The sequence below is a fragment of the Mustela nigripes genome, chromosome 2 (genome assembly GCF_022355385.1).
Source record: "Mustela nigripes isolate SB6536 chromosome 2, MUSNIG.SB6536, whole genome shotgun sequence".
NCBI classification, from domain to species: Eukaryota; Metazoa; Chordata; class Mammalia; order Carnivora; family Mustelidae; genus Mustela; species Mustela nigripes.
In genome coordinates this window covers 30,113,514-30,140,861 of record NC_081558.1, presented here as the reverse complement: position 1 = coordinate 30,140,861, position 27,348 = coordinate 30,113,514, and the positions used below count along the sequence as shown (strand labels likewise).

Here is a 27,348-nt window from a genome sequence, read left to right as displayed (position 1 = left end):
CGTCCTCTGCATTCACCTCTCACACAATACTCAATCCCTAAGAGATTCCTCTTCTCCCAAGCAAGTTCTCTTGGGAGAAAGCTTTGGAGCTTGGTCGTTTTCTTTATTTTTAGCTTGGTTGAAAAACAAAATTAGCCCAAGTGAGGTTTGCTATGCCAGCCAACCTAAGACATTTCCCAGGCTGGCGTGCTTCTTCACCCACCCATTGTTCCCAGATGACAAATGACGCCCTTGACAAAGTGTCGGCTCCAAATTACTTGAATCTCAAGCGTTTCTGGGTGGCATCTGGCCAGACTAGCTTCTCTCACCGTCCTCAAACAAAATCACAGACAGGAAGGAAATGATCACATTCTTAAGTTCCTTTTCCTCTTCTATTAGCTTCTTTTCAGATATACGAGCCTGGAAAACGGGCTCATTCTTATCAAAGTGCACATCAACGCAGCTACTTGTGGAATACACTCGCATCCCCCCTGTTCTTACAAAGGTCATATGCCAGTAAATTAGTCCCTTTTATTGGGGGGTGGGGCACTCTTAAAATGTCCCCATGTAACTTACCCCACTAAAAATACCAGTCTGTGTCCAGTGTTGATCAACGACACAAGCCCTTCCCATATGACCCAAGCTCACGATTTCAGAGAGCACACTGGTTCAGAAAAGAACTACCTCAAAAAAAAAAAAAAAAAAAAAAAGAACTATCTCTTCACACCCAAAGAGAATTCCTTCTTATTCATTCCTCCCTTCCAAATACTGGAATTTTTTTTGTAATATTTTATTTATTTATTTGAGAGAGAGAGAATGAGAAAGAGAGGGAGCCTGATGCGGGACTCAATCCCAGAACGGACTGAGTTGAGCCAAAGACAGATGCTTAACTGACTGAGCCACCGAGGTGCCCCCGCCAAGTACTGGAATTTTGATCAGCCTTACTCTCTAAGTGAGGACACACCCTGGGGCCTGAAGTAGAGCTTTGAGGATAGAATTCGACTTTCTAGTTTCCCGGAAGAGAAATTTCTGTTCAATTCACATAAGAATGTAGAAATAGAAAAAGACTGAGAGGCTGAAAAGAATAAACTCAAGTTTATCAGATATGGGAATCAAACCGTTACATAGTGGTTTAAAAAAGGCCACATGGTGTCAGGTAGGGGTGGAGAGCAGGAGGGGGAGGTCTTGACTGGTGCGGAGGTCGTCAGTAAGGAGGTAAGGGTGGGCTGCGGGTAGAGTGCTGGGGGCCAAGTCAAAGGTGCTGGTGCCTGAGGTCAGAGACGGCGTCCTGATCCCAACCGAAGGGGGTTGAGGGGCAGGGACAAGGTAAGACACCCACAAGCTTCCCTCAGACATTCACTAGTCAGTGTTGATGTTCTAAGGTAAAAATACCAACAGAATGACTGATATATTACTAGTCAAAAGGGCAACTCTGAACATATCTATTTAACTGAAATTTTTCCCACAACTGCTTCTATTTATCATCCAGACAAGTCTCTTTTAGTAGAGAAACATATGCTCTTAACGCGGAGTTCCAACTCTTGGCTGGTTTGGAATGCCTTTTAATTTAAAGTGATTTATGATAAGGAATCTTCCCCCGGGCAAGGGCACTTAATCCAACTATACCTTTAGAGGCTTCTGTCCCCAGTGGGTTTTCTAAGAAGTCTGTCATGTCGTGGTTCCAGGCGTCTCGGACCGCAGACTTGGACACCACCCTGCCGTTCAGCTCTTGCTGTGGTCGGAAGTTATTTCTCAGATACTCCACCGACTTGACGTGGTCTTGCTGCTCCGTGGTGAAGATGGAGTAAAAAGCCTCGAGCTAAACAGAGAACCAGAGAGGGAAGAGGGGGGAGAAAGAGACCAAGAATGAAAAAAGCGATGTGGGCGGGGGTGGGGGTGGTGGGGGATAGGGCGGGGTGGGGGGAGCCAAGGACACAAAACGGTAGGACGTGCCCCAAGCCGAGTGTGACAAACCCAGCAGGATGCAGGCTCCTTGATGGAACCACTGCCCAGGGGCTTATCTGGCTGTGGTTTCTGTCCTGTCAGCGAACCCGGAGAACACTCCACCGGAGGAGGCTTGTACAAAGCTCTTGGAGCCTGTTTCTCAGAAAAGAGTTCCAGTCTTTCTGCTCTGCCCCCTGGCAAGACTGTTCATGTTCTGGGAAGAACACAAGGTGATGGTGCAACTGGCAGGTTCCAGAGCCCGGAGTACCTAGATGGAAAGTCTAGCTCCACAGTTCACCCGCTCCGGGGCTCTAGGAAGTGGCTTCCCTGCTCTGAGCCTCAACTGTTCCTCAATAAAATGGTGCTAACAACAGCAGCATCGACCCCGGTAGGGTTTGTGCCAGTACTCAATGAGATAATCCACGTGCAGTGCTTAAAACAGTCCCTGGCACAGAAGGGCTCGGTGAAGACGAGTGATTCAGTTCTTACTAAGTGTCTTCTTCCGTATGTAATAGGGATTCAGTTCAGCAAAGTTGCTAAGGCAGAAAGCTGATGGCTCGTGAGGTAAACTACTCAGTTTAACACTTACCAGATGAGTAATCATAGTCAAACTCTTCAAGCATCAGTAACTCAATACATATCAACATTATATATATATATTATATAAGACAGATATAATACTAGCCACTATCTTATAAGATCATGGAAAAAGCTTATAAAATAAGATTATTTTCATCTTAAAAAATTAAAATGTATATAAACCATTTAGCAGCCATTAAGTCCATGGTTAGGATTAGCTGCACTCATTATTATTCATATTATTAAAAAACACTTTCCAGAAGACTACAGACCCAACTTTTATGGAGATGCAAAGAAAAAAAAAATCAGGACTTCAGGATCATATTTCCATTATTAAAAAGGATTCTTTGTGGCCCTCCATCTTCTGCTCATTAAACAACAACAACAACAACAACAACAACAACAACAACAAAACAAACCTAAAAAAAACCCAAACCAAAACAAACCAAAATCAAAACCAAAACCACAACAAAAAAACCCCCAAAACCAGAACACCACAATAATGCTTTGATAGAAGAGAAATGAAGCTGAGGCTGGGCCAGAGATCTGTTCTCAGTGGACCACAAAGTTATCCTGGTCACCAAAGAAATAAAATTAATCTAAAATGACCAGCCATGGAACACACTACTTCCTTGAAGTGGGAGATGAAAATGGAATGGCCCATTTGGCTCCTTGAATACCCAATCAGAATGCTTCCCAAGCAGCCAGAGTGGACGCCCTAGGCTGTCAGGGACCATGGCCAACACCAATGTTAAATATACAGGAACATTACGACAGTGTTTCTTTCTTTCTTTTTTTAAAACATTTTATTTATTTATTTGAGAGACTGAAATCACAAGTAGGCAGAGAAGCAGGCAGAGAGAGAGGAGGAAGCAGGCTCCCTGCTGAGCAGAGAGCCCGATGCCCCAGGACCCTGGGATCATGACGAAAGGCTTAAACCCACTGAGCCATCCAAGCGCCCCTCTTTCTTTCTTTTTTATAAGTAGGCTCCACGCTCAACGTGCAGCTTGAACTCAGGACCCTCAGATCAAGAGTTGGATAGCCACCAACTGAGCCCATCAGGAGCCTCCCAACCTGCGTTTCTGGATGGTCATCTTGAAGCCTGGAACTAACCCCAGTGTTTCTCACACAGCTTCAGACAATGTCACAAAAATTGATTTGCTTGATCCGAAACTCCCTCTCTTTGCATGAGAAAGCAATGAATGTGCATAGTGATCACAGCCAAGAAAAATCATTTAACTACCTGGATTCACCTATCATTTCACCTCCCCTGCAATTCTCCTACAAATGTAAAGTGATAACAAACCATGAAACCTTTTCTGCTTTTTCATCAAGGTAACAGATCCAGAATATCTCTCAACCCAGCCTAAAAGCAAAAGTAGTCTAGTCCTGTGGTGTTACTCCAGTTCTCCAGCAGTCTCGTACCTTCTAACAACTCCTGTGGTGGCTCTGCAAAATTGTCTTTCTTCCCATTCTTCCTTGTGATGTCCCTTCTTTATTTATAGTGAAGAGAGAAAGGCCATAAGAGCAGAAAAATTAAGAAAATTGGACTGTTTACAATGCCAAATGTGACCCACTCAGATGAACATAATTGGAGGTATTGAAGAAAATCCAGTCTCCTTAACCTGGCAATGTGTACTCACTCCAACTCGGAACTGAACACATCCACACATGAGAGAAGGTTTCAGTTTCCTGACAGAAAATAACTTCTTTAAGATTACATGCAAGGAATTAACAAAGACTCTGGAGACCGTCTAGGAAAAGACCAACCAAAGTGATTACAGGGACAGAGGCTAAATCCCGTGTGGAAAGGTGAAGGGAAGTGGGAAGTATTTAGCTTGAAGAAAAGGCAGGTTAGGAGTAATTTGATTAAAGGCCCTTGTATGTGGAACATGCTGACCAGCTCTTCTCCATGTCTAGAGAAGGCCAAAGAGAGGAAATTGGTTTAAATTAAAGCCTTAGAGACGTGAGTTGAATAGAAAAAATTCCTTAACTTTCAGGGTGATTTTTTTTTTTTTTTTTAAACGGCCAGGCTGCTATACATAGCAAGTTAGAACGGAAATATTCTGGAAAAGCAGCCATCTGTCCTGAAATAGTTTAATTTCTGAGATGCCAGAAAAGGATGGCCTTGGAGACTGTCTCGGTAATCCGACTCTAAGGTTTGTTTATTCTCTAGAAGACTTGCTTCTTTCACAGCTAGCATTTAGTTCTCCTAAAAAGTTTCATTTCTGATGCCTCAGGAAAGAATTAGTCATATAACTGTAAAAAGAGGCAGGTTCTGAATTTAACACAAAAATGCTTTTGCTTAAATTGCTCTTACAGCTTAATGACATGCTATGGCTTAAAAGCTCGGCTGCTTCCTTGTCATTAACTCAACTTGCCCAGAGATTTCCAAGGAAGTATGTGATGGTTTTCAGAGTGAACTGATGACCTGGACGATATTATATTGTCAACTGGATCATAGCTTCGCTTGACAGTCATACAAAAGAGGAAAAGGAGGTCAAGCTTAGCAGACTCATCAAATGTCCTTCAGTATGTTGGCAGTGTTCACTAAAACCCCGTCATTCCTCTCAGTTGAATGAAAATTGCCAGTGGTCTCTCTCGCTGGTGCCCTGCATGTCTGGCCATTGGGTAGAAACCACCATGATGCCTGGATTGGCCAAGGGAGTCTACGTTTGCACTCTGGCAGGTGAACAGTGATACTCTGGGTGAGAGAGCCGCTGATGGATCATTACATAGCTACTCCCCTTTCTCCCTTGATCCTTACCCTTTCCTTGTAACCACACTTGATAAAGGTGAATCCGATCACCACCCAGATCTCTACTTTTTGATTCCAAGGGATTGCATTTATAAAAACTACAGTGAGAAGGTGCCCCCTAGAGTTGTGCAGGTCTAGCAGTACTGCCTAACTCTGCAGCCACAGGACGAGCTGTTAACTCTTCTAGATCTGCTTAATAGCCACACAGCTATTTTCTTAAAATGTACATGAGATGCCATCATGCCTCTGTTCAAAAACTTTCAAGGGCCTCCAATTCTACTGGTGGGGCCCTAAGGATCCAGCCTGTGCCCAATTCCCCAACCTCGTAACATTTACTCTTGCTACCTGGGTTCAAAACCCTGTTTCCAATCCCCACTTGCTAAGTGTGTAACCATGGTCAAAGTATTTGATGCTTCTGTGCTTTGGTTTTCTTACTTGTACAATAGCAATAACACCAATTGTGGTTTTTGCTACTATTAAATGAGATACTATACATAATGCATTTGGAATAATGTCTGGCACACAGTAGATATTCACTAAGTTTTATTAACATTACTATTATTCTTCTTTTATGAGGAATGTGGTAACTGTGATTGTACTATAAACTTCCAACAACTCTAAGATGCTCTCTCTGCTTCTCCCTCCTTTCCTCCTTGGAAAGTGTATTTATCAAACGCATTCTGTGACAGGTACTTTGTTATGGAATTCACAAACATTACTTTGGTTTCTCACTTGTTTTAGTTTAAAATAATAACATTAGAGTAACACTGTTAACACTATTATTATATCATTAACACCAACAGCTAATATTTACTGAGCGTTTATTCCTGGCATTGTGTTAAGAGTGTTAGGTGCTTTACTTCCTTACGTCCTCACAGAAGTCTCATAAAGTTGGTGGTATTATCATATCATTATTTGTGACTGAGGAGGAAACTGGGCTTAGAGACTTGACATGGCCTGCCTAAGATCAAAGAGGAAACAAGAGTTGACGTGACCGGGGTGACTGGTTGAGCGTCCTACTCTTGGTTTCGGCTTGGGTCGTGATCGTAAGGTCGTGGAATCAAGCCCCTCCATCAGGCTCCAAGCCCAGCTCAGAGTCTGCTCGGGACTCTCTCTCTTCCTTTCCCTCTGCCCCTCCCCCTGCTCACACATACTCTCCCCCCACCCTTTGAAGTGAGTATTAGAAACCTAGGTCTGTTTGACTGTCATACTCTCAGCCACTTCATGTCACATGCATAATAGGCCTGCAGCATTATTCATGGAAAGAGTAACATCGCAGTGGAGTTACTGAATGTGATAACAGAAGTCCCCAAAGAGTCCCTCCTCGCTGACCCTGAAAGACCACTAATGCGGGGCACCCACCTTTGGCAATATAAAACTATTTGCACTTTACTGCACTCTGGACAGAAACAACTTAGGGCTCAATGAAGAAGGAACTGGGAACCAGGAACAAGATGGCGGGCACAAGGAGGAAAAGCTATGCACCACAAAAAGCCCACACTTACTTACCTATTCTTTTCCAGAGGCAAATAATAAACACACTGGATTTATCTTTACTTTAACATAACTAATGAAGTCTTTATCATTTAGTAAAAATAAACGAAAGTTTTTATTTCTATAATGTAAAATTGACTTTTTAACTTTTGAAGCGAACACGTAAAACACTTTTCTTTTATCCCTGCTTGGGGAGTTGTAATTGCATTTTAACTGGTGCTGTTTCAAGAACAATTTTAACCTTGAATTGCAAATGTGTTGGCTGGAAGTGTATATAAATCATTTCAACTTAGTTTTTATTATAAAAATATTACAGAGAATAATTAGTTTTTAATCTGTCAGTTCAAATCAAAGGAAAGTTGAAGTCTATTCATGCTATTCGTGTGCAGCAAGAGCTCTCGTCCACGAGATGTGGGGAAGGGCCATCATGGCTGAAGGGGAAAAAGGAGAGAAAATCCAAAGTAATATAATTATGAACCATTAAAAGGCCACTGTGTACAATATGTTAGAGGATGGGCATATTACAGCATTTACACAAAACCACAGTCCATTATAAACATAATAATAAACGCTGGGGTAAGCATTAAGAATGGAAATGTCACACCTAAGGTCACGGAGACACTTCAACTTCACCACACATTTGAGGGGTGACAGGGCAAGCCCTGGGGTGTTGCCTCATTATTAAACAAAAGTGATGGAATATTAAATTCCCAATAGCCCAGAGCGTCCAAAGTTTTACTGACTGAACCATGGCTGCAAAAATAAAATCCAAGAATAGCTAGCTAACTACAAGGACATATCCCTCCCGCAGCAACAGAGAGTTTTGCATGAAGACAATTATAAAAAGGCCTTCCACAGAAAGAAACGGATTTAACCATAATTGCCACCAAAGAAAGCTATCTGTTGGGATTAATAATGACACGTTTACCCCACCATTTTTTTAAAAAAGATTTTATCTATCTATTTGACAGAGAGAGAGAGAGAGAGATCACAAGTAGGCAGAGAGGCAGGCAGAGAGAGAGGAGGAAGCAGGCTCCCTGCTGAGCAGAGAGCCAGATGTGGAGCTCGATCCCAGGACCCTGGGATCACGAACTGAGCCGAAGGCAGAGGCTTAACCCACTGAGCCACCCAGGCGCCCCTTACCCCACCATTTAAAAAACCCTCCCTATTCACATACACAGTGCATTATGTGGTCTTGGAATAGGAACTTTCTGAATTATGTGATTCCTTAGGTGTTGAGATAAAATGTGAAGGCTACAATAGCCATGAGCCCAAAGGAGCTGTTCCCCCAGAAATATGGTGAGCTCCCTTTGCTGGAACGATAATAATTTGAATATACTGGTTTGAATCAAATATATTAAATGAGGTTCACCTGTTTCTCTTTACATTTTTTTAATGTCGTGACTAGAAAATCACGTATGTGCTGGACAGTGCTGCCCCAGAGTCTTGGTGACGATTCAATAACAGCAACAACAACAACAAAAAATCCACCCAATATGTCTTGCACACGCCCTGTGGTGCTAGGCACTAGTTTAGGCATGCCACATGCATTCTAACATTTAATCTTTATAATGACTCCATGAAGTGGCTGTATTCTTATCACCCCCATTTTACAAAAGAAAACTGAGGCACAAAGTAAGCCACGGAGTAACTCAACTCATGTGGCTGAAAAATGGAGCCAAGAATGAAACCCAGGCAGTTTGTCTCTGAACAGAACATGGTCTTAATTCAATAGTTTCTCTGCTCTTTACGACAGAGGTAACACTGGTTTAAAAAAAAAAAAAAAGTATTGCAAATCAACCTTTCCTAACCACTCCAGCTTACTGTTAGAAAAATAATTAAATATCCGGAAGCAAACAAACTAGACAAACTAGACATCTTTATATTTATTTATTGCTTTTTTTTGATTGAGCCTCCAAGAGGCACTTAAACAAAATTCATGTGAGGAAAAATTATAGGTAGTATCATATTTTAAAGTATAGGAAGCAGACAGTTCTGGAAACGGAAGGTTGGCCAATGTGCCATCATATGAGAGCCATCATTCTAGAATAAAACACATCCCTGTCTACTGGACTCAAATGATCATGTTCTCTGATTGATCATGAACACAATAGAGGCACCATCTCAACATGCTAGCCTCGCTCCTTTGACCTGGTAAACCAGCACTGAGAGTAGCACCATTTTGTTGGGATGATAAAGTGACGACACAATGTTTGCCTACTATTTACAGAGACATTCAGTTGAACCAACCACCTAAGCCACACTGACTGCAAGCCAACACGTGATCTCATTAGCAACACTGTATTAGATCCAGATTATCACAGGGACCAAAGTCAGAGCTTACCGGCTATGGGGCTGGTTTCAGTGTCCAAGGAGACTCACAGAAGAGGCAAAATAAAGAGTTGTTCCTATCTGGAAGGCTTCAAAGAAATCCACGTCATACAAGCCACCATACAAGTGCTACCCACTGCATTATATGATGAACACATTCTCATTTTTGTTGCTGACAGACACCCACACGGTGTAAGGGGGAACAGAACAGAGGAAACAGTCTTTGGAGAAAGAGAAGAATGAGGAACTTCGAATGTTTTCTTCCTGACAGCAGCAGACTTAGGATTCTGTCTACTTGGTTTTCCACACTGGCTGTCTGCCTTTCTGAAATGAACGTTCTGTGCTAACTTCCGAAAGAATGTTGGCAGGGTCAGGGAGGGAAGGTCTGAAGGGACAATACTTGGATGGTTAATGGTTTCCCTTCTGAGCGCTGACACTACTGTGACCTCCATGCAAGTGTGCCAGCAAGGATCCCGTTTGGCCACAGGAAAATGAGCTGTTTTTCCTCCCTTGGGGGAGAAAGAGAGAGAAAGAGGGATAAAGTGAAGCTGTGTCTGATGAAAGTACTGTCTAAGGATAGTTTATAGTTTATAGTAAAGAAACTGGGAAGCCAGTATGATTAATTGATCTCTTTACTATTTCCTTGAAACAGAACTACCTGCAGACAAAGTCATATATTCCAAGTCACAGAGAAAAACTCTTCTACTTCCTCTCTCTGAGTCTTTGAGCAGCAAGGAGTGAAGCGTACCCAGATGTTAACTAAGCATTTCCTGGGTGCCTGGGTGGCTCAGTGGGTTAAGCCTCTGCCTTCGGCTCAGGTCATGGTCTCAGGGTCCTGGGATTGAGCCTCGCCTTGGGCTCTCTGCTCGGCGGGGAGCCTGCTTCCTCCTCTCTCTTTGCCTGCCTCTCTGCCTGCTTGTGATATCTCTCTCTGTCAAATAAATAAATAAAATAAAAATCTTAAAAAAAATTAAAAAACAAAACAAAAAAACCTAAGCATTTCCTAAGATGCCCAGTGACCCAATGTCAAAATGCTTCTAATTGACAAACACTTGACAAGACATCCAAGCCTATAGTTCTATCTTTTGTTCGGACCCACAAAATATTTGAAATTCGAATAAAACACAGTACTACACAATTATTACTCTTTGCCTCTCCCCTCCACAGAGTGTCCTACGAAAAAAGGGGCCAGACTCATATTTCTTAGTCTCATTATCTCAAGCCTTTGTATCTCTGAAGACAAAAGCATCTATCTTAATGGACAAAAAGCATCTTTTTTCAAAGTCCCCTGCCCCAACCCTGGGGATATAAATATTTGGACTGCAATTTTACTTTATTCTAGTAAGACAATGCTGGCTTCACCATTAGGAAGAAAACTCGTTTCCTGTTTCATTATCTTCTTAAAGCTGGCAGATCCTGTTCAGCAACCAAATTGCTAGTACTTCTTTTGTCATCAGAGAAGAATTAAAGGAAAAGAAATTTCTTGAAGTAAAATGTCTGCCAACAGCAGTGAAGCCAAGTCTGTCTGGCCTTACTTTGTTATTGGGACAACATGTCTCTCCTGCACATAGCTCCTTCTAAATGACAAGCTCCATTTATCCCCCAGGGCAGGGGGGCAACACTGGGTGTTTTAGGAAGCTACCTGGTCTGTCTGCTGATTTATTTAAGGATGGACACATGACCAAGGCCAGCCAAGCTGCTGGCTGACCAACATCTATTCAGATCTACCTTCTTGAATACTGGAAGTAGGACCCTCACTATTGTCAGTTGGTAGCTGGCCCTTGAGTTGAAAGGTGAACTGGTATGAGAGCAACCGTATTTGACCTGGTAACCAAAACAAAACCAACTGGGAGTGAGAAAAGCATGAGAATTTTGCAGAAGTACAGAATCACAGAATCACAGAGCAATGGCAGAAACTCCAAGATTTAAGAACCTGTGTGGCCCCTGAGAGAGGGCTTTGCTTCCCAGCCACAGTCCTGGTTATGACGGCTTCATCTCAGGGTACCTCCACCACTGTTTCCTTAAAATACTCCCTTACCTGAGCTACCTTACGTGGGTTGCTGATTCTTAACTCCAAAACACACCCAACCAGGACACCCTCTAACCCTATTTCCCCCACCCCTTATTCCAAATTCTCTGCCTTTATTAGGAAAATCTTTGGACTCTTCCCCACTGCGGCCAAATCCACAATTTTTTTGCCCATATCTTTACTTATATCATGGGTGCTGTCACATAATTCTAGAACTTCCCCTGGCCTACTACAACATTCCATATTCCTACCTGTCACACTCTAAAAAGGCATCTCTATGAGCAGCTCTGATAAGAACCTTCCATTTTTAGACAGTCCTGCTTAATGGCTCAAATCCCGTTTCTCACAATCCTACCCAATGTTGCTGGCTCTATTTTCTGAAACTATGGAGAAGAAAATACCCTTCTACTTCAGCGCATGCTGCATTACAATGACTAATACATCCCCTCTAGGAATTTTCTCCTTCCATCTATTATGCCTCATGAGGTGATTTCAAGCCTCCCCACCCATTCCTACTCCCACCCGCCCTGTGGCTCCTCTTCCTCTGACACAGCCCTCAAACCCATCTCCATTTCATCCAATTTCCACATCCACCTTCCTAGGAAATTAGCCCAGGCCACACTCAGAGAGAAGCAGTTCAGTGTAATGGTCAGCCACAGGGGTTTTAGAATCAGACAAACCTGGGCTCAGTTTCCGGCTTCAACAGTCATTATCCATGAATTCCTGGCTACGTTTTCCAATCTCTCCAGGCCACGATACCTTTACGTGCACCATCCTTGAACAACAGCCATCTCTCCACGCTGTTTGGCCACGAAACTGGCCATGTGTAAAGTGCTTAGCGCACAGAAAGAGCTCAATCAATGGTATCTTTCCTTCATTTTGTCATGTACACAAATCTCTCCCTCTTCTGAACTTCGGGTAGGCTTAGTGGCTCAGAGCATGACTTTTGGGATCGGACACTCTGGCTTAGTAACTGGTTGGGTGGCCTTCTGTATCTCTTCTCTATAAAAGGGTGGGGGGGGCAAAGAGGACTACCGTTTGTGAGGATTAAATAGGTGAGCACATATAAAGAGCTCGGAAGAGTTTCTGGCACAAGCTGGACAGCTGTTCTCTCCTCAAGATGGAATACTTACCTAATACCTGGTTTTATACCCTCAATTCTCCTCAACCAGTGGCTGAGAAACTGTGTTTTATATTTGACAATTCTTGGGTTCAGAAACACGGCTGTTAGAAAGACAGAAGGAATCGGGGCAGGGGAGGGGATAAAAATACTGGTGTTTTGTAGCCACGTTAAATGGTTACGTCAACGCAAAACAAGTGAACACCGAGGTCCCATGTGGGGCTGAATACCTACCTGATGGTAAGAGATGGGGACAGGCCTCCGGAAGACGATCCACTCCACTATTTCGCTACACGGTGGGGTGGTCAGAGAACCTGTGTACCGGTAATAGCTCCCCAGGGACGCAGGCAGGAGGTCTCGGAGGACGAAAGGATCCAGAAAGGTCTCCTTCTCTGTGTGGAGGAAGAAAGGCACAATGATGTAAGTCATATTATGCTGCAGACATACAGTCGAAACCCTCGGCATGCTGGTGCCACATCACAAGCCTTCTGTTTGTTTATATCCCGAGAAGCACTAGCATTTGGTGGTGGGAGGGCCACAGCAAACAAAACAGCGTTTCCCAGGATGTGTTCTGAGGCTCCACGGTGCACTGTATTTCACAAAAAACAGGTTCCATGACGAGTGCTGCTGGGCAACCTGCGGTCCTTTCTTCTCCCCACCCCAGGGAACAAACAAAACACTAGCACAATCAAGTCCCTGAGAAGTCCTGCAGAAAAGAAATGGACTTGATTTCATGTAACCCATCCCTTCCCAATCTTGCTTTGCCATTGAACCCTTCCCCATCCAATACTTAGGAACTAACAATCAGTGGCATAAACGCTGGGACACCCACGAGAGATTCGGTGTAAAAAGAAAACTGTCAGCCAACGGTAAAGTTCAATTCCGAAGCTGGTTACATCCGATTGTGGTTTCACCCAGCACCTCTCCAAATCAAAGTGAAATTTAACCAACCTACAGACCTGAGCTTATAAAATGGGGGCCCAGAAAACAGGCTTCTTCTTTTTACAAAAGCAGAGTGGTCTTTCCTTATGTGGGAGGAATATTTCAACCAAGACTGAAAAATGATACCTGACAATAACTCTATGAGAAAAACAAGGTTGGAGGGGGTTAATGCCTGCCCAAGGTCACACAGCTCCTAAACTTCAAAGCTGGCATATGAACCCAGGCACTCTGACACCAGAGTGTGCACAGCTCTGACTCAGCTAACAAAGAAGCTGAAGCAACTTCAGTGAATATTGAAGGATAGGGGCAAAAGAGGAAAGGGCATTTGGGGCTGCGGGAATAGCATGTTCAAAGGTCCTGAGGCAGGGAGAAACAGTGCAACAGTGTTTAGGGCACTGTATTATAGCTCTCCCAATCCGGCTCAGTAGATCATCCAGCTTCCTTCCCAAATCAGAGAAGGCTCTATTCTCTCTCTAGGTCTACAAAGGTCTAGCCCTGAATTTAAAGTCTGGGATTTCTTTCTTAGCCCTTTTTGGAATGTAATAAGGCTATTCTAATCCTGCTAATGGTTTGCCTTGGTTCCCTAGTGGCCTCCACCATGGGCTGAAGGATATTCTTGCGAGGACCTTAGGGCTCCAGGTTACCTCCTGGACACATCTGTGCCTACAGGAGTAGTCCTTCCAGGTTCACACCCCTCCTTCCTTTTCTTCAATGCAGAACGAGCAATACAGGTCTTTGTGCAAATGTGCATCCATGGACTTGAAAGAGCTCTGTGACTAGGGGTTATGCAAAAACCCCAACAGAAATCAACTCTTTAAGAATAAGCAAAATGGCAATTTTTGGGGGGGAGAGATTAATTGACTAAAACTTAACACTTTTTTAATTTTATTACCATATGCCAGACACCATTCTGAGGGTTAAGCAGTAGTTACTGGATGTGCCAGCCCTTGTTTTTAGAGTTTGATAAAGATTAATTTCTTTCTTTCTTAAAAGAGCCCCATGAAGTTGCCCTATTATTATCACTAATTTACAGGGCTCGGATGTACAACAGGTAGGTGAGTTAAGAATCCAGGCTTTCATTATTCTTAAACCATCACTATATGCTTTCAATTTACAATACTTAACTCAAATTTCACAGATGTGGAAATGAAGGCACAGAGAAGTTAAATGACTAAGCCCAAGATCACTAGGGAATGGGGAAAGAGAAGCCAATATTCATGAGACTCCAAAACCTTGGCTGATTCTCATACAGGTTTTCAAGTCTATGTTTTTAAGGAAAAATTAAATATTAAGTCATAAATGCCAAAGTGTCCAAATTAGAAAGTTCTATAACCAAAATGACAAAAGCGGGTTCTGTTTGGACAAAAGGCCAGAAATCACCAAACTGCCCTTCCGCCCACTGGCAAGTGTGGGTTTTAATTTAAACCTGGTTACCTGCAACCCAATGACAGGGTAAATCTCTGCCAGCGTGCTTGGCTGAGACGGGGTTGGCTGGGAGCAGGACAAATGCTGGCCTTTGCTTGCTGCTCCTGCACTTCCTGAGCTACGTAAACAGACAAGGCAAGGCCCCAAGCAACAGAGGGAGCATAGGGCCTGGCATCACAAACCACAAAATCATCATCTTCATTTTTCCCTCACGTTGTAGGTGAACTTGGTGTCGCACCGCAGCACATGAATCGGCCTTAGGATCAAGGGCTCCAGGCTGAATGGCCAGAAAACCTGGAGAGTTTTCCCCTAGGAGCCTGATCCAATATTGGGGCTGCAGTTTAGCATGCTGTAGGCAGACTGCTAGTGACAAGACAGTGCTCACAAGCCGGCAGCGGCAAAGCCCCCACCTAGAGCATCCACTGGAGGAAGAGGCCGAGGCTTTAAGGAATATAAAAAGATAAAGCAGGAACACCTGCCCTCCCCCACCCCATCTGAGATGACTGGATCTCACCAAGGGCACATGGTTTTAGTAGGATCAGGAGTCTCCTGTCTTAAGTTCTTGAACGGGCTTCTGAATTCGGCAGGGACTGATGGAAACTGCAGGCATGACCATTGCTACAAAGGCAGAAGAGCTTTTTTTGTCCTTGACCAACTTAAGGGCTTCAGGGGCAGGTTCTGGCTTTAAATGATCAGCAGGTGCAATCAGACGGGAAGCAGGAAGGGCGGACATGGTGAGGGGACCAAGAAGGAGGCTTTGCTTCTTGTTGATCCCGCCACAGTCACTGCTGTTGGGTCAGGATTCTGAGACCTGGAAGGGGCTTAGACCACCCTCATTCAGTGGCTTTGGGAGTCAAGGAACCCTTTATTCAAAAAAATCTTACACAGGAGGCAGCCAACTGAAACAGCTAAAATGCAGCCACCATGGTTAAAGCTGAGCTGGGAACCTAGGGACACTTTGGAAACCACCAACTTAGTCCAATTCTGAAATTTTACTGTGGGGAAAATGGAAGACAGACGGGAGGTAAAAAACTTGAGAACACAGAAACTCAGATGGGATCCCTTCTTCAAGGAAGCCACTTAGGATCTGGAATGGTAAGCCTAGGACCAGAAGTGTCACCTAGCACCAGGAGCTGAAGACTGCAGTCCAACCACTACTTTCATCAGCACCTCATTTCTCCATCCCTCCAGAAGCTGGGGAAGAGAGCAGATTCTCAGCCACCAGGGTCCGAATCCCAACTCCTCCACCTGTAAGCTCTGTGATCTCTGTTACTGAAGCTTCCTCAGCTGAGAGTTTAAAATAGAGTAAGCATCTCATAAATGACAGATTTTTTTTAAAAAAGATTTTATTTATTTATTAGACAGTGAGAGAGCAAGAGGGAGAACACAAGTAGGGGGAGTGGGAGAGGGAGAAGCAGGCTCCCCACTGAGCAGGGAGCCGGATACGGGGCTCGATCCCCGAACCCTGGGATCATGACCTGAGCAGAAGTCAGATGCTTAACGAATGAGCTACCCAGATGCCCAATAAATATTATTCTTATTCTAATTCTTATTACTTATATTATTATCATTATTATTACTTTTCTGAACAACCATGGCCTAGCCACCTACACCTTACAGAGCTATACACTTCCTCTAATGCTGGCACAGGTGTCTTTTTTTTATTTAAACCTTGATTACTAGTGCCTTAAAAGTGCCTCATGTCTGACAAATTCTCCACGAACCTGAGCAACACAGGTTAGAATTTTCTTTGCCAAGGTTCTAGTAAGAGCTTTGGAACCAACTGATATTTAACAGCTGTGTGACTTTAGGGAGAGGTCTTAAGCTCTCTGGGCTACTTCCCTTATCTGTAAAATGGGAATTCAGAGGGTATTTACCCCTCAGGAAGGCTGTGAAAATTAAGCAAGCTCAGAAACGTAAAGGGCTTAGCAGAGTGCCTTGGGAGCCCTGATTTATCAAGGCAAGCACTTGGCTGAGAGCAGACCAGCTCATTTTGTGTTTTAAGCCAGGGATTGGCAAATGTTTTCTGTAAAGTGCCAGATAGTAAATATTTTAGGTTTTGCAGGCCAAGAGGCAAAATCAAAGATGTTATAGGAATACTTATATTAACAAACACATTCCCACCACCTTATTAACAATATTCAAAACGCTAATAACAATGGAGGACAATTTAAAATATATACATCTGCTATGAGAAGAACAGAATTCTTGTGTGGGGGGGTAACATTTCACTTAATGAGGGTTTGAATGTAAAAATCATTCTTAGGTCAAGGGTCATACAACAAGAGCCAGTGAAATGGATTTAGCCATTTTCCCCTGTCCTTTTTTTTTTTTTTTTAAGATTTATTTGCTTTTTTTAGAAAGAGAGCATGAGCAAGCAGAGGGTTGGGTGAGGCAGAGAAAGAATCTTGAAGCAGACCCCGCTGAGCTGGGCTCTATCCCAGGACCCTGAGATTATTACCTGAGCTGAAATCAAGAGTTGGCTACTTAACTAACTGAGCCACCCAGATGCCCCTTCCCTGCTGCTTTTTTTTTTTTTTAATTTATTTATTTGAGAGAGAGACAGTGAGAAAGAGCATGAGTGAGGAGAAAGTCAGAGGGAGAAGCAGACTCCCCATGGAGCTGGGCGCCTGATGCGGGACTCGATCCTGGGATTCCGGGATCATGACCTGAGCCGAAGGCAGTCGTCCAACCAACTGAGCCATCCAGGAGTCCCTCCCTGCTGTTTTTTAAGAGCAACTGTCTGTGTGTTGCTGTGTGTGTCTGTAGGGGGTGTGTACTGGTGTTGGAAAGTCACCATGAGGGGTGCCTGGGTGGCTCAGCCAGTTAAGCATCTGCCTTTGGCTCAGGTCATGATCTCAGGGTCCTAGGATAGAGCCCTGTGTTGGGCTCCCTACTCAGCGGGGAACCTGCTTCTTCCTCTCCTTCTGCCCTCTGCCGCTCTCCCTACTTGTGTGTGTGTGTTCTCTCTGACAAATAAATAAATAAAATCTTAAAAAATAACGTGGGGGTGCCTGCATGACTCAATTGGTTTAATGTCTGCCTTCAGCTCAGATAATGATCCTTGGATCCTGGGATCAAGCTCAGAGTTAGTCTTCCTGCTAGCAGCAGGGAGCCTGCTTCTCCCTCTCCCTCTGCAGCTTCCCTTTGCTTTCTCACTGGTGTGTGCTTTCTCTCTCTCTCTCTCAAACAAATAAATAAAAAAATCCTTGGGAACAAAAAAAGAGAGTCACCATGATAGCCAGAGCTAGAACTGGGGTCTGTGTGGGGGTAACTTTACATGTTCTGATGCCTCCACTACTGATGATCATTTCTGTTGTGAACATACATTACAGAATTAACTCTTGAGCTGTTTTCATTCCTCCTTGAGTTTTCTAGTTCAAAATGAACATCAATTTCTACTCATCTTTCTGAAAATTCCATTTCCTGCTCAGGCCCATAGGCAGTGCCCCACTGACAAAAGGGGTGCTCACAATGCTTAAGTGTAAATGAGAAATCATTTTGGAGATGGTAGCCCTTTACTTCTAGCACTGGCAACAGAGACCACATAAGCCACATGCTAGACCCACGACGGGGACTTTCCTGAGGACAGCCACTGGAAGAAGTAAAGAGGAATGCACTTTCCTGGTGAGAGCATAAACTCTTCCACAAAGAAAGTCTTAAAAAATGTAGTTATTATAAAGCGGAGAAACGTGCTAGAGCCAGGGCCCTGGGATTTGAATCCTAACTGGTTTACTTAAAGGTCTCACCTGAGATAAGCTGTTCAACCTCTCCTGTAACTGTATCCTTGTCTGCAAAATGGGATTATAATAGTGTCAAGCTCCCTAAGCAAGTTCAATGAATAAATGAGTATTAAGTGAGTTAACGTGAGTTAAGGGCTTAGGAGAGTGTCTGGCACAGGATAAGTACATGTAAGTGCTCGTTAAATGGCTCTTGTTAGAAAAGGGCAGTTTGACTCCAAACCCATCCCCAATCAGGGCATGGTGCCTCCAACTTTTAACCAAATTAGTAATTTGAATTCAAAACATTCCTATCCCAGCCACTTACCTAGTTGAGAAAAATATTTGAAACACTCTATTTATACCATCATTCATTCCATTAAACCATAATAAGCAGGTTCTGTGCATTACCAGATAAAAGAATTGAAAGGGAATGAATCTCATATTCCACTTTCAAGGATCCCAGTGCTGTATGCAGACAATATTATATTTTAATAATTAATTGTTCATCAAAGAAAAAGATGAAGAACAGGGATGCTAAATTCAAAGTTATTCAAATTGCAAAAATGAATAATGTATGACTTTTATATTAAATACACACTGTATTAAGTAGTCTACATTTCACCCAACTCTGTCTTTCATTTTTAAGCATTTTGCACGTACAATATGAATAATCAGTTAGGGGAGGTTTATTTAGAAAAAGAAATACCTTATTTGAATGCAAACGGAATATATCCGAAGATGATTAAATTTTTCTTATCAATTAGGAAATTTTGTATGAGGGCTGTAAAGTCATGGTCACCATTAAACCCAGCGTGGCCCAGTTATCCTTGCAGTTTCCTTTCAACATTAAATTATATCTGGCTCAATTCTGTTCAATTCCTTATTTCTGATAGCAGTGCCAGGAGGCAATCTTTAATTAAAGAAAATTTGAAAGATTCAAACATGCATAATTGGATTAAAAATGTGATCATTAAAACATTAGATGATAATTATCTGATTGATTGCATTTTTCAGTGTGTTAATAACCTCATATTTTCAATGCTTTGGTTATATAGGAAGAGAGAAAGCCCTTTATAAGATATGATGAACAATCAAAATATCGATGAGACCTATGCAGTCAGTAACCAGGAATCATGGAATTATACTGAAAACACACACAAGCACACATACCCCAATGAACAAAGTATTACATTGGAAGATATATAGGGAAGAATGTGCCAGCCCTTAAAAAGCAGTCAACCAATTTTAGAATAGCAGGTAAGATAAACAAATATAAGAAAGCCCAAGCTTCTGTTTTCAGCCCAGTGATTGTTTAGTTCCTTCAGGATTTCCCAAAACTTTATAAGGAAAAGCTATTACGATTTCCTTAACCACTTCAAAGCACTGGTATGCTTTGTGTTGGGGAGGGTAGGGAGAGAGTAACATTGGAAAAAACTGGGTCATAGGTCACTCCAAATGGAGGAAGAAGATTCCTAACAGTACTTCTCAAAGTTAATGTTCACGCACATCACCTGGGGAACTTGTTAAAATGTAGATTCTGATCCCAAGAGTCTGCATTTTTAATAATGCTGAGCATATTAGAGTAGCCAGTTTCTGTGAGTATTGTATAAACGGGCCCCCACACTGTCTGCAGCCTCATCCACCGCTACTTTCTGACTCTCAGGTATAGCCATCCTGGTCTCTTTGCTGTCCCGTGATCACATGACCCCAGGGCCTTTGCACTGGCTCTTCTTTCTTCACTGCTCTCTATTCATGGCTGGTTTTAGATCAGATGCCTTTCAGCTGCTAACAAGTTAGTCATATTTGAATGACACATTTCTCAATGAAGTCTCCCCTGACTATTTTGAAAATGGCAATTTTAAAAGCAGGCTCATTGAGAAGGAAGCATCTGATGAAAAACCCAAAGGCAGAAGTGAGCCATGCAGCAACCTTGAGAGGATATTCCTAGCAGAGTGAAAAGCTAGTGCAAAGGGATTCTGCCTGGTGTGTGGCTGGGGTGAAGTGAGCAAGAGGGAAGATAGAAGGAGAAGTTCAACAGCCCAAAATCTAACAGGCTCTAGAAGGAAAAAAAAAAAAAAAAAAAAGATCAGCTGCTGGTTAAAGTACAATCTGGAATTTGGTTAAAAATTATGAAGATGCCAAAACACTAGAACACAGAGTCAGCAGCTCAGGGTTAAGTCCAGATGGGCCATGAGTCTGCTGCATGGTCCGGGAGGAGCTCTGGGTGTGATGAGCTCATGATTCAAGGGCCTGCTGGCCACAGAAACAGAAAATGGAAGTCACGGTGGAAATAGAGAGCCTGAGGGTCAGAATCCAGGGAATTTAGGAGTGTGGATTCTAGGAGCTGTCATAGAGGTCAGAAAGTTTAAAATGAAGACAGTTAGAGAAGCCTCCCAGAAGGAGCCAAGGAATTAATTTTATGATCTAAATACAAGCAGTGAGGGGCACCTGGGTGGCTCAGTCAGTTTAGCGTCTGACTCTTGATTTTGGCTCTGATCATGATCTCAGGGTTTTGAGGTCGAGCTTTACATCAGCCTCTGTACCAGACATGGACCTGCTTAAGATTCTCTCTTCCCTTCCTCTCCCTCTATCCCTCATCCCCACCCTCTTTCTCACGCTCTCTCTCACTCTCTAAAAATACATACATACAAACACACAAGCAGTAACACCTGCTTTATATAACTGGATGCTGGCTATCAGGGAAAGATGGACCAAGCGGAAGGGCCTGGACCATTTTCAAGGTGTAGCTACTTACAAGGCTTCATGATAGATGATTTTAAGGAAAAAGCCTAAGGTTACAATGAGGGGATCCTGGGCAAAGTCCCCCAAGAATCACAAAGCACTGCAGGGTTCCAAAGAGTTACAGAGGATGTTAGTTCCACTTCATTTTACAAACAAGGAAAACGAAGTCCAAAGGGGAAAAGTGACTGGGTCAGGATCACACAGTGAGGTGGGAGTAAATGTGGGTCTCAGCCAGCACTGGGCTCTTTCTATCAGCCCACTCTCAGGCCAAGGGCTCTGAGTCCCGACAACGTAAACACGAGGAGGTGAGAAAATTTCACAGAAGACTGAGAACTCTTCCAGCTTTTACAAGCATAAATCTAGCGCTGACACTGCCCAGCTCCAACCTTCCAGTGGCTTCTCACTTCATTCAAAATAAAATCCAAACTCCCACCACGGCCATGGGGCCCTGCATGATCTGTCTACCTCTGCAGCTCTCTGCTTCTGCTCTCACCCCTGCTGACCACCAACCTGTCTCCTCACCTTGCTGTTCCCTCTGCTTAGAATGCTTCTCTCCATCGCCACTCCATATGGGGATTCCTTTTCATCCCAGGAGACTCAGCTCAAATGCCATCTCCTGAGACTCCATCCTGAACACACCATCTTATACGTTCCTGGAGTTAATAACTCCATCACACCCAGTTCATTTCCTTCCCAGGGTGTGTTTACTCACTTACTGTCCGTCTCCCTCAAGAGCCTGATTTTGCACAAGGGCAAAGACCTTGCCTTTCTCATTCACCCCAAACACACAGCAACTAAAACACTGCCTGGAACATAACTGCCAATAGTTATGTGAAAAGAGAATGAAGGAACAAACAAGCATGGTAGTTGGGGTATTTTAAATAACCAATAAATCCAAGATACTGTATTTCTTTCATATCTAAGTCACTAACGACTATAAATAAGATGTATCATTATTTCAAATGCCACTACTAAAGGTGGCACATTACTAATTAGATAATGACATGATATCAGTGTAAGATGCACCCCGACTTTAGAGTTTTTAAACTACAAAGAAATGAAAAAAAATTCAACTATGTGTGACGAGGGATGTGATCATCTCACAATATATATAAATATCATACCATACCATTATGTTGTATCCCTGAAACTAATGTAACGTCATGGCATAAACACATGACAAAAAGCACATGAAGAAATGAGAGTCACAGAATTGAGGACATTAGGATATTGACATGACTGAGGTTCACCTCTTTTGACCGGTGCAAGTTTATGGTATGTGAGCTCAGGGTCGGGTATGGCTGGTTTTCTCGAAACAAGGCCTCACAACTTTGTGGAGTGGGTATCAACATCCTGATGAGGGCTGATACCTTGCTCATGGTCATGGCTATGCAGACCTCAGTCTCATTACAGACCGTGTAATTGGGGGATAGTGATCTCCTCTCTAGAAGGCTGGAGGCTCCATGACAGCAAGACCGTAGCTCCTGACTATACCCCCAGGACACAACACAGGGCCTTAAAGGGTAGGTCCTTCATACATGGCTGAAAAACATGGACTGAACTAAGTCACTAAGTAATTCTACGTCAAAAGTGGCCCAGAGGCCAAATCTAGCCTAGTAGCTATTTTTCTAAATGAAGCTTTACTGGAACACACCCATGGCTATTTGTATACAAATGAGCTATGCCTGCTTGAGTTGCTACAATGGAGTACATATGGGAGCAATGCCTAAAATATTTGCTATCGATCCCTTTATAGAGAAAGCTTGCTGACCCCTGTTCCTATAGAAGTAGGACATTTAAAAGGGATGGTAACAAGCATCCCATTTGAGAATGAATGGGGCAAATTACATGGGGATGCAGAGGTATGGACCTTATTTCTACTTTGAAATATTTTCTACCAGTGGGCAGAGAATTAAATTCCTACCCTTTGGCTTTTATGACAGGCATAGTCCGGAGAAAATCCTACAAGCCCATATTATGATATGAACAGTTAGTGTTATTCCAGGTTCTGAGCAAGAGCAGCTTGATTAGGTGACAGCCTACCTGATTAAACATTCTTTTTTTTTTTTTTTTTACGATTTTTAAAATTTATGTATTTGACAGAGAGATCACGAGCAGGCAGAGTGGCAGGCAGAGAGAGAGAGAGGGGAAAGCAGGCTCCCTGCCGAGCAGGGGGCTGAATCCCAGGGCCCTGGGGTCATGACCTGAGCCAAAGGCAGAGGCTTAACCCACTGAGCCACCCAGGCGCCCCCTGATTAAACATTCTTGAACTCAAGCACCCACAGAGGCGCTCCAAGGTCATCAAACAGCCACTACACCCTGGTTCAAGGACATTTAAGCTCCTTGAGTTTACAGGTCTCTTCGATTGGTCAAATGTGGCATTTTAATTTAAGGATTGACATCTGAATAAAACTGCATTGTCATTAATACTTCCAAAGAAATACAAAGAGCAGGGTCTTGTCAATAATTAAGGAAATGAACATGACACATTATACGGACACATATAGTGAAAAAACTCAGTGTTGTCACCAAACAGTTGCACTGCTGCCTCTTCTCCTTACAGGGTGGCCATGACTGACAGGGTACGCAGTCTTTTAGCCTCCTTCTGATGCTTGATCAATGACCTAACTCACAAAAGAAAAACTGAGGTTCATAAGAATGAGATGGTTTTGACAATAATTAGGATGTTAATCAATGCTGGAAACAGAACCTGGCCCAGCAGAGCTAGTAAGAGAATGGATTCAGAATCTAATACAATTGGGTTCAAATTATTGTCCCACTCCACGAGCTGGGACAGTTAGCCAATCTCTCTGAACCTCAGCTTACCCTTCTTTAACACAGGATTAAGAATTTCTACCTATCTGTGCTACTGGCTAGGATTAATTAAGATTATACACACAGAACATGCAGGCAGAGCTGGGTCCACAGCCCAATGGAGAAGCTACTGCTTCTTCCTTTCCCACACTTTCTGATTCCTTGCCCCTCACCCTTTTCCCTGATCTCAAAGAGACTGGCTACTCCAAATCCTTGGTGACCATGGTCTTCCTCATTTCATTTTATTTTATGTGACTCAACTAATTCAAGTAACACACATTCTAGTCAGGTAGTGATGGCAGCAATGCTCAGGGGTCCACAATCACTTCCTGTCACCACGCGGCCTTCCCCAGATGCACGTCAACGAGTAACAACAGTAATGGGGAGGGTGGCGGTGAAAGTGGCAACGACAGCGGCTGACGCTGAGGGACTGTGTGCGAAGCACAATTTGGTGTGAGAAGTCACTACCTCCTTGGGATAAACCAGTAACGCTGGCATTATTATTACCTCTGTATACAGTGAAGAAACTAAGTGATTTGTGCAGGCTGTACGACTAGTCCAAAGCAGAACCGGTATTCACCCCCAGAGCCTGCGCCCGCGCCCTCGCCCTCGACCACGACCACGACCAAGGTGGAATGGATACAGCAAGGTGAGAAAATCCCACAAAGTAGCCCCAGGCACTTTAACGAGCACCTTGCAGGAGATGACAGGAGACATGGTTTGATCTCTCTCATGGCTCTCCATATCCCATGGAAATGACCAGGAGAAGCATTTCCTTAGGCTCCCATGATACTGTTCAAACGATCAAATAGTGACAAAGAAGGCTGGCCAAATGACAATTGGCCTCAAACTCAAAGACGATCTGAAGGGAATCACTTTTGAAGTCTTTTTCTGTCTTAACATTATTGTTCACAACACTATGGGTGATAAAATAGAGGCCGCCCAGCATCCCATTTCCTGGCTTTGGCTAAGAGAAGAGACACAAATGGCTCACATTTATGGTGGTGGTTCTGACACACCGAAGTCCAGGAAACTGTGGAAGTGGCTTCAGTGTGACTGTTTCTCCAAGATTTTGAGATCAAAAGTGTTCAGATAAGCATCCGCCCTTCCTGGATCCCTAGCAGACGGGAGCCAATTAGCCAAGACCAGGGTACTACATATTCATAGCACACTTCAGGAAAGTTCCACATAATTCGACGCTGGGAACATAAACTTCAAAGGGGAAATTTTGTCACGTGTTAAGACATTCAAAACTGTCAGTGGGCTGCTCAGTAATAAAGCAGAGGTATGGACTTTATTTCTATTTTGAAACATCTTCCACCATTCAAAAGGGAGAAAATTATTTGATTTCTTTCTCTGAGGTAAACATTAAAACACACCCCTCATTAATTCAGGTGAAATACATTCAGATTGACTGGTGATTCTGGCAAGATCAAAAGTGAAGCTCCTTTAGGGGCTCCCGGGTAGCTCGGTTGGTTAAGCGTCTGTCTTTGGTTCAGGTCATGATCCCTGGGTCCTGGGATCAACTCCCTCTCGCTCTGCCACTCCCCCTACTTGTGCTTCCTCTCTCTCCTCTCTCTCTCTCTCTCTCTCCCTGTGAAATAAATAAAATCCTAAAAAAAAAAAAAAAAAAAAAGTGAAACCCATCTCTGTAAAGTCTACCAAATGGTAAGAAGTAATGGCCCGAATAGGTATTTACAATGTCCCCACGTGAACAGGCCACCGGGAGAAGGCAACTCTATTAGCAGAGCTACTGTAATTGCTACTGCTTAGGTAAGGTGGGGTTGACAAACCTTTTCTGTAAAGGGCCAGAGATTAAGTGTTTAAGGCTTTGCAGGCCAGAGAGCATCTCTATTATGGCTGCTCAACTCTGCTATTGTGGTACAGAAAGAGTCATAGGCAATAGGTCAACAGGTGAGTGTGACTGTGTTTCAATAAAACTTTATTTACAAAAGTGGGCAGCAGGCCAGATTTGGATCACTGATTGTACTCGCTGGCTGCTGAAGTACAGGACAGTGGACACATGCCAGGTGTCCTTCCTTCTTGGTTCTTTCCCTATTCTAATACATTTAGCATTAATACCTATAGGGCAGATTCTTTCCTTACCCTCATTTTACAAGGTGGAACCCCAAAGGGACGGAGAGATGCAGCAATTTGTGCAGGATTCAAAACCAGGACAGCTGGAACTCTGAAGCACTGTTCAGAATCTTTGCAGAAACCAATGTTCCTAAGAATCACAATATAGGTGAGAAATAACAAATTCCAATTCTTTAGAAATATTCCTTAACACAGACTTTTCAAAAAACTCATTCCAAAGTTCTAATTGCTTATTCATGTGAACACATGAGATTACTTTGCAGGTGAAGAATATTAGTGTTTTTAATCTTCAGCAACAAGAATGGGAAGGACAGAAGGAAAAAAAAAAAAAGGATTCTCATGATATTAAAATTTTCCTAAAGGCAAGGAAAAGCTTGTTCATCTTACTCAACACCTTACCTATCACTTCTTAGGCCCTCCATAGATGGGACAATGGTTAGACTGATTAAAGAAGCTTCAAGTTCACATATACAAAACAGGCAAGAACCTCTCAAGCCTTATCAGTACATCTCTGGGCCATCTTCTTGCTGCCAGTTTGTCATGACACAGACTATTTCCGCCTAAATAGTTTAATTTTCCCCAAAAGTCCCTTGTTCTGGGATTTGTCCTTTTCTTCCAAAGTTCATGCAAGATACTTTTCAGGAACTTGAGCCATTTAGCCTCAAACAGAGAGTTTATGTCCAGATCTCAGACCCTGGGGATAATCTCAATAGTGCCAGAGTGATGACAGACTCTGGTCCTGTTAAGTATTTCTTCATTTGCCCCTTCCACAGTCTACGCGATGAACCCCAATCAGAGGCAGGTGGTGTGACCTTGGCAGAGAAGAGAGGGGGAGATGGTCTAGGAGTCATGAGAGCCACTCTCAAGTCATGAAGACCTTACTTCAAGTCACTCAGCCAAGGCTTGCTTTGCACGCCCTTCTGTATAATGGGGGGCATGAGAGCTGTGTCTCAGAGGCTTTGTTGGGGATTCAGCGGTGCCTGTCAGGCCAATGAGACCCTTGCCTGGTATGGAGCCAGCGTGTACCCACACAGCAGCATGGGGAGCCTTTGTTTTTAGACCTGAGACGCGAGTCTCCATCCCCCTTGTTTCTGATTTCCTTCTTCTCAATTCCCAAAGAAGTTATTGGCTCTCAAAGTCATCTCTTAATGATAGAATCCCAAGGCAGCCGCACTTCTTTCTTTGGCTTGTTATCAACTTGTAGATAAACAAACAGCCTGTCAGGGTGCTTACAGTGAAAAGTTTTTTTTTTTTTGGTTTTTTTTTTTTTAAAGATTTTATTTATTTATTTGACAGACAGATCACAAGTAGGCAGAGAGGCAGGCAGAGAGAGAGAGGAGGAAGCAGGCTCTCTGCTCCGCAGGGAGCCTGC

The 27,348-nt window shown here is 43.3% G+C and overlaps 1 protein-coding gene across 3 annotated transcripts in view; it reads right to left on the bottom strand.

Annotated features, from left to right (window-relative positions):
* PTPRG (protein tyrosine phosphatase receptor type G) overlaps positions 1-27,348 on the bottom strand; it is a 698,789-nt gene that overhangs the window by 127,654 nt on the left and 543,787 nt on the right. For all 3 annotated transcript variants that reach the window (XM_059390081.1, XM_059390080.1, XM_059390082.1), the window contains exons 7-8: positions 12,469-12,626; positions 1,606-1,798 (exon numbers count right to left, since the gene is read on the bottom strand). In XM_059390081.1, the coding sequence (XP_059246064.1) occupies positions 1,606-1,798; positions 12,469-12,626 (351 nt within the window). The remainder of the gene's footprint in view (positions 1-1,605; positions 1,799-12,468; positions 12,627-27,348) is intronic.